Genomic DNA, 16,870 nt, shown 5'->3' on the forward strand with positions numbered 1-16,870 from the left:
CAAAAATAATAATCATAACAACAATAAAAGCAGAAAATCTTATGTTAAGAAGAAAAAGAAAAAGAAAATTGACTGCTGTGAATCACCACAAAAAAAAAAAAAAAAAAAAAAAAAAAACTATGCTCTAGAATTATTAAGAATAATAATTTTGGTCTTATTCACAATGAGAAAATTTGCTTACTTAAATGAAAAAAAGAAAAATAAACAAAAACATGACAAATATAAAAATGTAAATAAAAATAAAATCTACTAGCAAACATGATACAACAAATACAAGAAGATACTATTTAAAAAAAAAAAAAAAAAGGAAATACTCAGCATTCGCCTCAGATTGATCAGTAGCTTTAGAAGTCTTTCAGTTAACACGTCAGTTTTATGTTTGGTTTTTTATTTTTTATTTTTTTATTTTTTTATTTTATTTTTTTTTTTTTTTTTTTTTTTGTGAAAAGGATACCACACTTTTCGTCAAGATGAATGTAAGGAGACTGATACTCCAAGGTACAAGGGTAACAAAAAAGTATTACAAGAAACAAACCAACAATGGACATAAAGTAAAAAATATACAGAAGCAATGTGCTCTATTGTTAAAAGGTAGGGAATGCACATTACTCTTGCAACAATCTTCTTTTTTATAAAATGTTTAATAACCTTGATATGTTATGCCCTGTCAAGAAGGATAAGATTGTGGGCAATGAAAATGGCTACCTTGTTGTCATATATACACGAGGGAATCATCTGAGGCAACTTCAACTCTTCCAATAATCTTTTTCTCAATATACCCTATAAAAGTCATGGGCTAAACCTAAGAAGCATGGGTATACGACACAATACGGACAAAGTGACATTTCATTTTTTGAACTTTTACTTGAGATTTTATTGAGCCTTTTGATTCATTTGTAAAACGACCTGTTTACCAAATTTTTCATTTCCATGAGTGTCTGGACCAGCTTACACACACCTCGACTAATCTCATGGGACAACCCACCTGATCCAACAACATTTAGGTGTCAAGGAAACTTGTAGAAAATTAATTCCAAGGTAAGTGACCACCATGGATTGAACCCATGACTCTATTTTCTTGTACTTTCTTCAACTTTCTATCACAAACATGCCATCCTTTAATAACACACTTTCAAATTCTTCAATTTTGTAGAAATAGCATGACCTGTTCATCCATAAGGCCTTTCTTCCCGAAGAGATTAAACAAGAATTTGCCGGAATCTGAATCATTCAACCATTTATCCCCACTATTGTTCTATGAAAAAAATACAAAGAAGCTGTCAATTAACAACGTGAGAAGTTGTCACCTACTACGGACCACATACATTACCGATGGTCAGGAAATTCCATGAGTTCAAGATCAACAATTAAATAATTAAACTACCTCATTCTCTCAATTTTCTTCCAATTAGGAATCACTAATGAGACCACCAGGTTATACTAAAATCTACACCAAGGTTCTTGTTCTTCACAAAACAAGAATAAGGAATGAAGTTCATCTAAAAATGCTCTCTCTGTGTAGTCATTTTGACAATGCACATTGCATTAGTTATCCAAAAACTTTTCTCCATCTGAAATGGAACTTTAATCGAAAGTGCGTAACCTCCTTTAACAAATTCCAAATTCCAGAATTTCCGTCTGCTAACATCCCACATAGTTACAAATTGGAAGCATCTTTTGTATACCCCTTGGAAGGGTCTCTTTTGTAAACCCTTGGATATTTCATTCAAATAGTTTCTTGTTCAAAAAAATACCACATAGTTAATAAAACCACCTGATGTTCCAATGGATTCAACATTGATCCAACTCATATCAATGCTGGATCCGACATTTTATCTTTTCTTTCACACCGCTCATCCCACTCCGTCAAGCACAAACGCCCACTCCTTCACGCACAAACGCCTTCCTCTCAATCTCATCTTTTAAGCTCATGTCGCCCACCTCCTTCTCCCCTAATCACTCCAATGGCTTCCTCCAATTCACTACACCACCAAAACCCCTTTCAGAAAAATTCTCCAAAAAGATTCAGCACTCCAGCCATATGGATGTGCCTGAGACCAGATCCAGACTCCAAGGCTATAAGCATCTTCAAGCAGCGGCCGTGATGTTTGGTAATAAGCTTCCTACTCCTATTATCATTGCCTTGGGTGGTCAATCCTGTGGCAAATCCCTAATTAGATTTCTTCAATGTCCATGAAGTTGAAATGGGGGCACACAGACCCTTGATCCTTCAAATGGTTTACCACTGGCGATTATTTACGTTCTATTGTGGTTGTATTTAGTATTGCTTTGTAACTCCATTAATATACTTAGATCTGTTGTGTGTTTTGAGGTGTCAAATTTACAAGTCATTTTAGTTTTACCATACATGTTTGATCTCATAGAAAATAAATCCAGTGAACTTCAAGTATTGTGATTATGCTACTTGTTTGTCTATATGGAAAAGATCAAGATCAATTTAGGTTTGCAGAAGTTAGTTGTTGGAAGCGAACGAGAAGTTTTACTATTCTTCCAACCCGAAAAATAAGGGTTCGGTTATGTTGCTCTTTCCAACAGGGTTGATCAGGTTGGATATTTGACCAACACAAAATTTCGAGTTGGTCCAAAAAAAGCTCCAACCTAGCCCAGCCCAACCTATAAATCACCCTACCTGGAAGGGTATTGCCAAAATGTTTTCTGGGAGGATTATACCCATACATCAGTGTGGGACTTCTTTGGCAATTTGTTTGGCTTGCAGTGGAGTAAGCCGTTGTCTATACTCTATAGAAGCTTGGCTGGTGGAATTTTTTAAGGGGTGGAGTCCAAAAGACAAAGTAAGATTGTTGTGATCAATGTGTTGAGGGTTGGTTATTTTGTGGCCAAGGAAAGAAATGCTAGAATCGTGTCAGAGAGCACAATTCTTTTGATTGTTTTTTGACCTTGTAAAGTTCATGCCTTTCATTGGAGTAGCCAACACAAGCTTTTTTGTAACGATTCCAACTTCATTTCTTGTTAAGAAAATTAAATTTAATTTAATTTAAAAAATAGAAAAGGTCGTTTTGTAATTTGTTGGGGTAGGGACTCCCTATGCCTTCACCCGCTAGAGTAAATGGTTTTCCTTCTGAATGAATCTTTTATCAATTTTTTAAACCTTTTGGACAAGAAATAAATTTCTTTGCTAAAATGAAATCACATAAAATAAGAGACCCGTCCAATGAGACTGCAAAAGAATTCTCTAACTATATAGTCTCTTATCAAAATCATATATATATATATATATATATAAAAAGAGAGAGAAAGAGAGAGAGAGAGAAACCATCAACATTATTACAAATTGAACATTAATAACACATGCACATGCAAAATGCCATAACACATTACCAAGGGGCTTTAGCTCCTCAAAATCATTAAGATAGCGAGAACTGAGCTGAGAAGATGCTGAGCCACCAAAATCAGAAGCAGTCCAAAACTGGGAGAAACTAGTAGCATTCTAGGTAAAACAAAATGTGGAAGAAAAAAAAAATAAAAGAATTGAATTACAAGAAAGAACAGAGGCAGGAGTATGAAACTAATTTAAATAGAAAGAATTGAAAAGTACCATCTGTTCCTGGAAAGCAGTCTCAAATTTTTTATGAAACGTGGAAGATGGCTTAGAAGCTAAATCCAGAGCCGCTTTTGACAGGATCTGACGACCAAATAGATAAAGATAAGAATTGGGAAAGGACAAGGGTAAGGAATAATTATTGAGCATACCCCCAGATTGTAAAGTTCAGATGCCAATTTTGGCAGAGCATCAGCCAATGGACCTTTAGGGGCACATGCAAGATGGAGCAGATGAACCTAATGATAAAAAAATCAAGCCCGTTCACAAATGGGATTAAGTTCTTTTAAAAAAGAAATTAAAGGGTATAGACAGAAAAATTTAGAAAGTGCGAAAAGAATTACCATCATTATATCCCTATCAGTGGTTTGGGACTCCTGTTCATTACTAAAAGAAGCAAAAGACCACTCTGAAGGCTCGCTTTCAGATCCATGATCATCACCTTCAGCAACATCAGATGTGAGAATAGAATCTAGGCCGGTTATAAGAACTTCACGCTGCAGGAAAAAAAATCCTTCAAGTAAACAAATAACAATGCTCAACAACTGAGCAGTCAACGTGCAAAAAGTAACTACCAACCATACATCAAATCAAGCATAAAGAAACTGTCAACCTTACATCAGAAACCAAAAAGTGTGTACGAGAGAAGTCAATTATTGATCAATTACAAGGCTATTCTTTACTTTTATAACAGGGTTTTTATATCTTACTTCCATTCTCTTTCTTTTTTCTTTTTTTTTTCTTTTCTGAAACGGAGACAAACTTCTTTATTAATAATAAGAACTCAATGTACAAGAGAATTATACAATAAGCGTAATAAAGAATAAACAAGCAATGAAAACGAAGTCCAGACTATTACAATGAGAGTGAAATCCAGACTATTACAGCAAAATTAAAAAACCACCGGAAACTAGAAAAGAAAAGAAAATAGGGCATAAACACAATGTTGGACAGTACAATGGCTGAGCCTTCTTGATACAACAAAAGTACAAATGTGAGAATCAAAAAGAAGGCATAGAAATAAGCTCCATGGAAGTCCAGATAGGGAACACCACATCAGAAGCAGGCCTGGGAAACTGACTGAGATAGAAAAACTGCCCAATTGAGACAAAGGTCTTGAGTGGAGTAATTTTCTAAATTCTTGTTAAGAGAGCACCAAGCTGCTGCATTACGTTCCATTGAATTCAAAATTTCTGAGCTTGGACTTTTCTTGTCATGAAAGATTCGTTCATTATGTTCGAACCACAATTCCGCTAAAAGAGCTTTTAGTAGAGTTAAATAAATCAGCCAGGTTTCTTAGGTAAAGGCGGACCCTCCAATAGCTGAATCACCGCGGAGCTGCTTTGGGACTTCTTTTGAGGAATTTCTACACAATTTAGGGACCTGTAAAGCATGATCCACATCAGGATGTTCACTCTCCGAGGGCATCATCACAATTTAGGGATCTGTAAAGCATGATCCCATAGTGATTTATTTGAGATGCCTGGAGAGAAGAACTACCTCCTAAGAGGAGCATTGATCATTCATCCTTACATTGCCCGAGCAAAAGCCCATAGACATTAGGCCTTATAAATATGGTCATACTTAGAAAGAAGAGATAGAAAAACTGGTAACAGAGATGCTCCAAGCATGGGTGATTAGACCTAGTCGCAGCTCTTACTCCAGCCCGATTCTATCAGTAAAGAAAAATGATGGAGGGTGGAGGCTCTGTGTGGATCATAGGAAGCTGAATCAGATAACGATCTCTAATAAATTTCCAATCCCTGTAATAGAAGAATTACTGGATGAACTAAATGGAGCCAAGGTATTCTCAAAGCTGGACTTGAAATCTGAGTACCACCAGATTAGAATGAAGGAGGAAGCCATTGAGAAGACTACTTTTAGAACTCATAAAGGCCATTAAGAGTTCCTTGTCATGTCGTTCGGCCTCACCAACGCACTGGCTAACTTCCAATCTCTCATGAACCAGGTATTTAAACCATTTCTAAGGAGCTATGTATTAGTTTTTTCTATGATATACTTGTTTATAGCGCTAATATTAGGCCAATGTTACAACTAAGGATCCACCCCGAGTTGGCTTGGAACATCAAGATCTTCGTTCGCCCTCTGTCAACTTCACCATCTTTCTTGAAGAAGCGGTCTACTGTATTATTGAGGAGATCTAAAATAGTATGCAAAGTCCATCGGAGTTGAGCTTCGGAGATTGATATGTATTTGCTAGCTTCCACAAGTCTTCTTTCTCTTTCCAAATACAATAGTGAGATTGATTAACTTTGCAGCTAGCAATTTCCATGTTGAGGGACTCATCAGAGAGGCCTGGCTAATCCGTGGAGAATGGTGGAGGAAGAGGGAGGAGGGAGGAAAGAGAAAAGAGGAGAGAGGGGAGACAACTTCCCTTCTCTTCCTTCATATATGCCTAGCAAATTTACTTCTCTTTTTTTAAAACGGAAACAAGTCTTTTCATTGATATAATGAGTTTTAGCTCAAAGTACAAAGTAATGAGTTGAAATACAATGAGATAATAAGGAACAAAAAAGCCAAAACAAAAACAATTAAACCAAGAGAAAAAGCTATAACAAAGGGAGAATAGCTAATGGCATATCAGGAAAGCCATTATGGAGTTCAAAAGAAATTGGTCAGGACCTTGTTGAAGCTAAAGGCATATCAGGAGGATTGCTGATTATGTGGGATGAATCTAAGTTGTTGGTTATTGAAGTCCTGAAACAAGATTATTCTCTCAATAAAGTGCAGCACAATCAATAGAAAAATCTGTTGGATTTCAAACATTTATGGGCCCACACATTCTCGAGATAGAAACAAAATTTGGCTGGAGTTGTCTCTTCTTTCAGACCTCAGGAGCTTGGTGCTTGGGAGGGGATTTCAGCATCACTCAAAAGATACAAGAGAGATTTCTAGTAGTTAGATTGACAAAGGGGAATGAGAAAATTTCAACAAATTCATTAGAGTCAAAGTTGCTAGAAATTCCATTATCCAACGGTAAATTCACATGGTCAAGAGAAGGAATGTCAGTCTCACATTCTCTGCTGGACAGATTCCTAGCAACTGCTGATTGGGATGAATCCTTTGCTGATACCAGAGTTTCTAAAAAAGAAACTCACTTCTGATCATTTCCTCATCTTATTAGAAGCTGGTGCTTTTGAATGGGGCCCCTCTCCATTTCGTTTTTGCAACAGTTGGTTACTTGATAAACAGTGCTGCCAACTTATAACAAATTCCTTGACCTCGGGAAACCATCAAGGACGGGCTGGCTTTGTCATCTATTCAAAACTTCGAAGTTTAAAGAGCATCCTGAAATCTTGGCATGTGGATATTGAAAGAGACAGAAAAGATCAGGAAGAATCTTTGCTTCAAGCTCTTGCAAATGAAGAAAATTAGAAAGAGTCGTTGAATGTGTCATCCTTGGACAACCTTCTGAAATTGTCTATTAAATCGGACCTTCTAGCAATTTATAGGAGAGAGGAAAGAGATATAATCCAGAAAAGTAAGCTGAATTGGTTAAAATTGGGAGATGAAAATACTAATTTCTTCCATCCCTTCCTTGCTGCCAAAGAAAGACGCAGCTTGATTTCAGAATTGATTGATGACCAAGGTACTCCTACAGTTTCCTTCAATGGAATTGAAGCCTCATTATTGAGTTCTACAAGTCTCCCTACACAAAATCCCCTCATGCAGGCTCCCTTCCTAATCCCCTTGAATGGTCAGTGGTTTCGGCAGAAAAAAATACAAGGCTCACTTCAAGATTCAACCTGATCGAGATAAAATCTGCACTACAACTATGTTAGACCCCCAATCAAGCTAGTTTACCAAAGAAGAAATAAGCTACAACAGAATTAGTTAGGAAAGCAGTTAACAGATTAGTTAGAAATTAGTTAGAAAACACATGTTAAATGTGTTAAGAAAATGTGTATAAATAGAGGATTAATGATAGAAAGAAGATCATGAGAAATTTAGTGACAAGTTGTACTTGATTCTTGAGAAGCAAGATCAAGAGCTTGTGGCAGAATTGATACCTCATCAATTCTGTGTGTTTGTTACTGATTCTAATAAAAGAAGAGTTCATACAGCTTACTTGGCCGGAATTCTATCAAATTGGTATCAGAGCACGTGATCCGACAAGATGGTGCAGACTAGAATCGAAGAACGACTTGAAGTAATGGATCAAGAAATAGCATTGATAAAGAAAGAGCTCGGAAAGATGCCGATCATCGAACTAACCCTGAACGATATCGCGAAAAATATGCAGACGATGCGTACCCAGTCGGACAAACAAGAACAGATGATGCTGATGATAATGGAAACTATAGCCAAGGATCGAACTACCACCAGCGAACGTAATGAAGAGCCCAATGCGCACATGTCTGTGACAAATAAGGGAAAGGAAAAAGAAGCAAACTCCAGCAAATCGGCCGTATCGGGACGAAGCAACTCCGATGACCGAAACGAAGGAAAAACAGAGACCGAAGAAGCCGCAGCCGACCGGAATAAATTCAAGAAAGTAGAAATGCCCGTGTTCGCCGGAGAAGATCCAGACTCATGGCTCTTCAGAGCCGAAAGGTACTTTCAGATCCATAAACTATCTGATTCTGAGAAAATGTTAGTTTCCACGATCAGCTTCGACGGCCCTGCCTTGAATTGGTACCGATCGCAAGAAGAAAGAGAGAAGTTCACCAGCTGGGCAAACTTGAAAGAAAGACTATTAGTGAGGTTCAGATCGAGCCGAGACGAAACAGTATTGGGACGGTTCTTACGAGTTAAGCAAGAATCCACAGTTGACGATTACCGGAATTTGTTCGACAAACTCGTCGCACCATTAAGTGATGTTCCAGACCCAGTCGTCGAAGACACCTTCATGAATGGTTTGTTCCCATGGATAAGAGCGGAAGTAAGAATCTGTCAACCCAAAGGATTAGCTGAGATGATGGAATTCGCGCAATTAGTCGAAAATAGAGAGATCGAGCGCAATGAGGCAAATTTGAATAATCTCGCAGGCGGGAAATATTTTCAGCAAAACACAGTGAACAGCAGAACGCCGGCAAACACCAACAGCGATAGCAAGACGAATACCAACTTTCCCATGCAAACTATCACTTTGAGGAGCTCTAATAATGCCGAAATTCGTAAAGATGCAAACTCAAGAAGATTACCCAACGCAGAATTCCAGGCCCGGAAGGAAAAAGGACTCTGCTTTAGATGCAACGAAAAATATTCAGCGGATCATAGATGCAAAATGAAAGAATTACGCAAACTGAAAATGTTTGTTGTGAAAAAAGAAAGCGAGGAATACGAGATCATTGAGGAAAACGCCGCTGAAGAAAAAACATTAGAACCACCGCAAGAAGAAGAAAAGCAAAAGACCTTTGCCGAATTATCTCTAAACTCTGTTGTTGGGCTGAACAATCCGGGCACGATGAGGGTCAAAGGGAAAATCCAAGAGAGGGAAGTGATCTGTAAGACCTCCCATTATTAATGTGTATAAGAGGAAGGGCAAGAAAGGAAAGTTACAAGACAGCAAGGAGGAAAGAGAGAATGGAAATGAAATAGTGGGTTAGTGGAGCAGCAAGTGGGCCCTACAGGATAATCTTGTTTGTCCTATTCGGCCAAATGTCTTATAAATAGCAAGGGGAGGGTAGCATTCTAGGTATGAGAGATTTATGAGAATGTTTTGGTAAAGAAGAGGGATTGGCGGCTGAGGAACCCTACCTTAGCCTAGGAGAATAGGTTGGTTTGTTCTTTAATGTTTCTTTGTTTTATTTCCTAGTTATTTCTATCATATATCTTGTATCTACTGTTTTTGGCAATATAAATATATAAACACAGAGTGCTGCCTCTGTTTTTGCCATTGAGTTAGTAAAAGAATATAAGAAAGGAGTGAAGTTATCAAAAAGGAGAGCCCCCCGTTAAAAGACTGTCTGATGCCGAATTTAGAGCACGTTTAGACAAGGGTCTCTGTTTTAGGTGTAATGAGAAATATTCTCATGGACATCGATGCAAAATCAAAGAAAAAAGGGAGCTCATGCTCTTTATCTTGAATGAAGAAGAAAGCACCGAGGAAGGGGAGAGTTCAGAGGCACCAAACACAGGACCAGTAGAGATCAATCAGTTGGAAGGGCCAGAAGAAACTATGATAGAATACCGAGCCATCACCAGTTTGGCAACCAAGGGAACTATGAAGCTGAGAGGAATAGTTAAAGGAAAAGAGATTATTGTATTGATTGACAGTGGGGCAACCCATAATTTCATTCATCATGAGCTGGCCACGGAAAGGAAAATCCCCATCAATAGAAACACTCAATTTGGGATTACTATTGGCAATGGCACAAGTTGTAAGGGAGAGGGCATTTGCAGCAAAGTGGAAATCCAGCTTGAAGGGCTAAGAGTAGTAACTGACCTGTTGGTAGTGGGACTGGGAACAATAGACGTGGTGCTGGGAATGCAATGGTTGGATACAACAGGCACCATGAAGATTCATTGGCCATCGTTGACAATGGTCTTTTGGAAGGAAGGAAATAAGGTGGTTTTAAAAGGAGACCCGGCTTTGATAAGAGCAGAATGCTCACTCAAGACTTTAGAGAAAACATGGGAAGCGGAAGATCAAGGTTTTTTGCTTGATTGGCAAGGGTATGAGATCGAAAATGAGGGTGCAGATAGCAAAAACACGAGCCAACCAGGCGATGAAGAGGGATTACCAATGATTCAGTTCTTACTCCATCAATACTCCGACGTATTTAACAGTCCTACCACTCTGCCACCAAAGAGAACCATCGATCATCGCATACTCACTATACCAGGGCAGAAGCCAATCGATGTCCGGCCTTATAAATACGGTCATCAACAGAAAGAAGAGATAGAAAAGCTAGTCATCGAAATGCTACAGACAGGAATCATTAGACCAAGTCACAGCCCTTTCTCAAGTCCAGTGCTGTTAGTCAAGAAAAAAGATGGAGGCTGGAGGTTTTGCGTAGACTACAGGAAGCTGAATAAGATTACAGTAGCTGATAAGTTCCCCATTCCGGTTATTGAAGAACTCTTGGATGAGTTACATGGGGCCACGGTGTTTTCCAAACTAGATTTAAAATCAGGTTACCATCAAATCCGAATGAAAGAAGAAGATATCGAGAAGACTGCGTTTAGGACGCATGAAGGCCATTACGAATTCTTGGTGATGCCATTTGGTCTAACCAACGCCCCTGCCACTTTTCAATCCCTCATGAATCAGGTATTTAAACCTTTTCTCCGACGTTGTGTTTTGGTTTTCTTTGATGATATACTAGTCTATAGTTCGGACATAACGGAGCATGAGAAACACTTAGGGATGGTGTTTGCAACACTAAGAGACAACCAGTTATATGCTAATCGCAAAAAATGTGTTTTCGCTCACTCACAAATACATTACTTGGGCCATATTATCTCAAAACATGGAGTAGAGGCAGATCAGGATAAGGTTAAATGTATGCTACAGTGGCCGAAACCCAAAGATGTGACAGGTTTAAGGGGATTTTTGGGGCTGACGGGCTACTATAGACGTTTTGTCAAAAGTTATGGTGAGATTGCAGCACCTTTGACTAAACTACTGCAGAAGAACGCTTTCAAATGGGATGAGAACGCCACCCTTGCATTTGAAAGTCTGAAATCTGCCATGTCTACCATACCCGTACTCGCATTGCCCGATTGGTCTTTGCCCTTTATGATAGAAACTGATGCCTCAGGAAGTGGATTGGGAGCAGTACTATCCCAGAACAGCCACCCTATAGAATTCTTCAGTCAGAAATTGTCTACAAGGGCTCAAGCCAAGTCCATCTACGAGAGGGAATTGATGGCTGTAGTACTATCCGTGCAAAAGTGGCGGCATTATCTTTTAGGAAGGAGATTCACCATTATGTCAGACCAAAAGGCTCTAAAGTTTTTATTGGAGCAGAGAGAGGTACAACCACAGTTCCAAAAGTGGTTAACAAAGTTATTGGGATATGACTTTGAAATTTTGTACCAACCGGGACTCCAAAATAAGGCAGCAGATGCACTTTCAAGAATGGATCATTCAATAGAATTAAAGGCGCTGTCAACAGGCATTGTAGACATGGAAGTAGTTACAAAGGAAGTCGAGAAAGATGAAGAACTCCAACTCATAACCCAACAGTTGCAGACTAACCCAGCATTGGAGGGAAAATACTCCTTAACAAATGGCAAGTTAATGTATAAAGGAAGAGTGGTGCTGTCCAAATCATCTTCAATTATACCCAGCCTCTTGCACACTTTTCATGATTCTATATTTGGTGGCCATTCAGAATTCTTGAGGACTTACAAGCGGATGAGTGGTGAGCTGTTTTGGAAAGGTATGAAGGAAGACATTAAGAAGTATGTTGAACAGTGTGAAATCTGCCAAAGAAATAAGAGTGAAGCAACCAAACCGGCAGGGGTTCTACAACCATTACCCATACCCGACCGTATATTGGAAGATTGGACTATGGACTTCATCGAAGGGTTGCCTAAAGCAGGAGGTATGAACGTGATTATGGTGGTCGTGGACCGGCTGAGTAAATATGCTTACTTTGTCACCATGAAGCATCCGTTCTCAGCAAAGCAAGTAGCCATTGAATTCATTGATAAGATAGTTCGAAGACACGGCATCCCTAAGTCAATTATATCAGATAGGGACAAAATCTTTGTAAGCAATTTTTGGAAGGAATTATTTTATGCCATGGATACCATCCTTAAACGAAGCACTGCCTTTCATCCTCAAACTGATGGCCAAACAGAACGGGTCAATCAGTGTTTAGAAACCTACTTAAGGTGTTTTTGTAATGAGCAACCAAACAAATGGCATCAGTTCATACCGTGGGCAGAGTTATGGTACAATACCACATTCCATTCTTCAACACGCACGACTCCCTTCCAAACCGTGTATGGTAGACCCCCACCACCCCTGATATCCTATGGAGATAAGAAGACACCTAATGATGAAGTTGAAACAATGCTGAAAGAGAGAGATTTGGCTATTAGTGCGCTCAAGGAAAACCTCACGATTGCTCAAAACAGGATGAAGAAATTTGCGGACTCAAAGAGGAGAGAACTTAAGTTTAAAGTAGGAGATGAAGTCTTTCTTAAGTTAAGACCCTACCGTCAGCGCTCCTTAGCAAGGAAAAGGGCAGAAAAGCTAGCTCCTAAGTTTTATGGCCCATATCGCATCACTGAGACCATAGGAGAAGTGGCATACCGACTTGATCTGCCTCCCGAAGCATCAATTCATAATGTTTTCCACATTTCACAGCTCAAACTTAAACTAGGCAACCAGCACCACGTCCAAACCCAACAACCAAAGCTCACAGCAGAATTTGAATTGCAACTTTGGCCGGAGACAGTCTTAGGCATACGTTGGAGTCCTGAATTGGGAGCCAATGAATGGCTGGTGAAATGGAAAGGATTGCCCGACAGTGAAGCCACCTGGGAATCCGTTTACTCAATGAATCAACAGTTTCCTTCATTCCACCTTGAGGACAAGGTGATTTTGGAACCCCGGGGTATTGTAAGACCTCCCATTATTAATGTGTATAAGAGGAAGGGCAAGAAAGGAAAGTTACAAGACAGCAAGGAGGAAAGAGAGAATGGAAATGAAATAGTGGGTTAGTGGAGCAGCAAGTGGGCCCTACAGGATAATCTTGTTTGTCCTATTCGGCCAAATGTCTTATAAATAGCAAGGGGAGGGTAGCATTCTAGGTATGAGAGATTTATGAGAATGTTTTGGTAAAGAAGAGGGATTGGCGGCTGAGGAACCCTACCTTAGCCTAGGAGAATAGGTTGGTTTGTTCTTTAATGTTTCTTTGTTTTATTTCCTAGTTATTTCTATCATATATCTTGTATCTACTGTTTTTGGCAATATAAATATATAAACACAGAGTGCTGCCTCTGTTTTTGCCATTGAGTTAGTAAAAGAATATAAGAAAGGAGTGAGAATCCTCACATGATCATCCTTATAGATTGTGGAGCCACCCACAACTACAATTACCCGTCAAGGAAACCAGCCACTACGGTGTTATACTTGGATCCGGAACAGCAGTACAAGGCAAGGGAATATGTGAAAACGTGGAAATCCAACTATCAAATTGGAAAGTGAAGGAAGAATTTCTACCATTAGAACTCGGAGGAGTGGATGTCGTACTAGGTATGCAATGGCTCCACTCGCTCGGAATAACAGTAGTCGACTGGAAAAACCTCACACTTACATTCTCTAGTGAGGGAAAACAGATCTCAATAAAAGGAGACCCCAACCTCACTAAATCACGCATTAGCCTTAAAAGTATGATCAAGACCTGGGTTGAACAAGATGAAGGATTCTTAATCGAATGCAGGGCAGTACAAGTTCACACAGAAAATGAACAAAGCAGCACAGCAGCAACAACCATTGGAGATGAACCCCTGCAAAACGTGCTGAAACAGTTCGAAGATGTATTTGACTGGCCGAAAAGACTGCCGCCAAGAAGAGGAATAGAACACCAAATACATGTCAAAGAAGGAACCAATCCAATAAACGTTAGACCCTATAGATATGGGTTTCAACAAAAGGCAGAAATGGAAAGATTAGTAGAAGAAATGCTAGCTTCAGGCATCATCAGACCAAGCAATAGCCCCTTCTCAAGCCCTGTACTATTAGTTAAAAAGAAAGATGGCAGCTGGCGCTTTTGTGTCGATTACCGAGCAGTGAACAACGCCACAATTCCAGACAAGTTCCCAATACCAGTAGCTGAAGAACTATTTGACGAGTTAAATGGGGCAACGGTATTCTCAAAAATAGACCTCAAGTCAGGATACCATCAAATAAGAATGATTGATAAAGATATTCCGAAGACGGCTTTTCGCACTCACGAAGGCCACTACGAATTCCTTGTTATGCCGTTTGGGTTAACCAACGCCCCGGCCACTTTCCAAGCCTTAATGAATAGCATCTTTAGACCATTTTTGAGAAAGTTTGTGCTGGTCTTCTTCGATGACATCCTGATCTATAGCAAGAATGAAAAAGACCACATAGAGCATATTGAAAAGGTCTTTCTTGCATTGAGAAAGCATACCCTCTTCGCCAATAAAAAGAAGTGCAACTTTGGCCAGAAGAAGGTAGAATACTTGGGACATATCATATCAGGAGAAGGAGTGGAAGTAGACTCGGAGAAAATAAAAGCTGTTGCAGATTGGCCATGCCCAACAAATATAAGAGAAGTTCGGGGATTCCTTGGATTAACAGGCTACTACAGGAGATTTGTCCAACATTATGGATCAATAGCAGCCCCATTAACCCAACTACTCAAAAAAGGGGGATTCAAATGGAACGAAGATGCGGAAGAATCGTTTCGAAAGCTGAAGTCTGCAGTGATGTCTCTACCAACGTTAGCCTTACCCAACTTTACACTCCCATTTGAAATAGAGACAGATGCATCCGGTTTTGGAGTGGGAGCAGTACTAATCCAGTCAAAAAGACCCATTGCCTTCTACAGCCATACACTATCCATGAGAGATAGAGCTCGGCCAATATATGAACGCGAGTTGATGGCGGTTGTACTATCCGTACAAAGATGGAGGCCATACTTGCTTGGGGCAAAATTCGTAGTAAAAACGGATCAAAAATCACTGAAATTTTTGCTAGAACAACGGGTCATCCAGCCACAATATCAAAAATGGTTATCTAAACTATTGGGGTACTCATTTGAAGTGGTGTAAAAACCCGGCTTAGAAAATAAAGCAGCCGATGCTTTATCAAGAAGACCACCGGACATACAATTAAACAGCATTTCAGTACCATATTGGATGGACTTGGAAACCATAAAGGAAGAAGTGGAGAAAGATGAAAAGCTAAAGAAAATAGTAGCAAGCTTAAACGAAGAGGACGAAGACCAAACCAGCAAATTCACAATAAAGAATAGTCTCCTGCATTACAAGAATAGACTGGTAATCTCAAAAGCGTCCTCCCTAATTCCAGCCATACTGAATACATTTCATGACTCAGTAGTAGGAGGACACTCCGGGTTCCTAAGAACTTATAAAAGACTAGCAAGTGAGCTATATTGGGAGGGGATGAAATCAGATGTTAAAAAACATTGTGAAGCTTGCGTAACATGCCAACGCAACAAAAGCTTAGCTCTATCGCCAGCCGGACTATTAATGCCACTTGACATACCGCATCAAATTTGGAGCGACATCTCTATGGACTTCATTGATGGTCTACCTAAAGCAAAAGGATGGGATGTAATACTCGTGGTGGTAGATCGGCTCAGCAAATACAGCCACTTCTTGGCCCTTAAAAACCCTTACACAGCTAAGACAGTAGCAGAAAGCTTTGTAAAAGAAATAGTGCGACTGCACGGCTTCCCTACTTCCATTGTCTCCGATCGAGACAAAGTTTTTCTCATCCATTTCTGAATGAATTGTTCAAAATGGCGGGCACTAAACTCAAGAAAAGCACAGCTTACCACCCGCAGACCGACGGACAAACAGAGGTAGTCAACAGAGGACTAGAAACCTATCTCAGATGCTTTTGTAGTGAACGCCCAAAGGAATGGATCCTATGGCTACCTTGGGCCGAGTACTGGTACAACACTACTTATCAAAAGGCACTGGGAAAATCACCCTTCCAAGTGGTCTATGGCCGTAAACCGCCAGCCCTACTATCTTATGGAGAACGAAGAACTTCAAATTCTTCAATAGACGAGCAGTTGAAAGAACGAGATGTGGCCTTAGACGCACTATGGGAGCACTTATTGCTAGCTCAACAACAAATGAAACTATATGCTGACCGAAAAAGAAGACAAGTGGAATTCCAGGTTGATGAATTAGTATTACTTAAAATACGACCATACCGACAAGCCACTCTACGAAGCAAAAGGAATGAAAAACTATCATCACGGTATTTTGGACCCTACAAAATTCTCGAAAGAATTGGTGAGGTAGCGTATAGATTGGAATTACCAACGAACGCCGCTATCCACCCTGTTTTTCATGTTTCGCAACTCAAAAAAGTTTGTAAATCAGCAGACAAATATAGTACCCACACTACAAAACATAACAGAGAAGCTCGAGTGGCAGTCGCAACCGGAAAAAGCACGTGACTACAGACAAGACAAAACCGGGAAGTGGGAAGTGCTAGTTGCCTTGAAGAATTTGCCGGACTATGAAGCGTCGTGGGAAGACTATGATGAAATGAACCAGCTGTACCCTAATCTACACCTTGAGGACAAGGTGAATCTCAAAGGAGGGAGTAATGTTAGACCCCCAATCAAGCTAATTTAC

At 39.6% G+C, this 16,870-nt stretch overlaps 1 protein-coding gene across 10 annotated transcripts in view; it reads right to left on the minus strand.

Annotated features, from left to right (window-relative positions):
• LOC103488674 (eIF-2-alpha kinase GCN2) overlaps positions 1–16,870 on the minus strand; it is a 67,937-nt gene that overhangs the window by 39,319 nt on the left and 11,748 nt on the right. For 9 of the 10 annotated variants that reach the window (XR_007819700.1, XR_001762530.2, XM_051082702.1 and 6 more), the window contains 4 exons: positions 3,925–4,077; positions 3,733–3,819; positions 3,578–3,664; positions 3,361–3,469 (listed from right to left, as the gene is read on the minus strand). Coding sequence is in view for 8 of the 10 variants with exons in the window: in XM_051082702.1 (XP_050938659.1) it covers positions 3,361–3,469; positions 3,578–3,664; positions 3,733–3,819; positions 3,925–4,077 (436 nt within the window). In the remaining 2 variants the exon portion in view is untranslated. The remainder of the gene's footprint in view (positions 1–3,360; positions 3,470–3,577; positions 3,665–3,732; positions 3,820–3,924; positions 4,078–16,870) is intronic. The other variant, XM_008447517.3, reaches the window with a different exon arrangement.

This window comes from Cucumis melo, chromosome 3, assembly GCF_025177605.1.
Source record: "Cucumis melo cultivar AY chromosome 3, USDA_Cmelo_AY_1.0, whole genome shotgun sequence".
In the NCBI taxonomy this organism is placed as follows: domain Eukaryota; kingdom Viridiplantae; phylum Streptophyta; class Magnoliopsida; order Cucurbitales; family Cucurbitaceae; genus Cucumis; species Cucumis melo.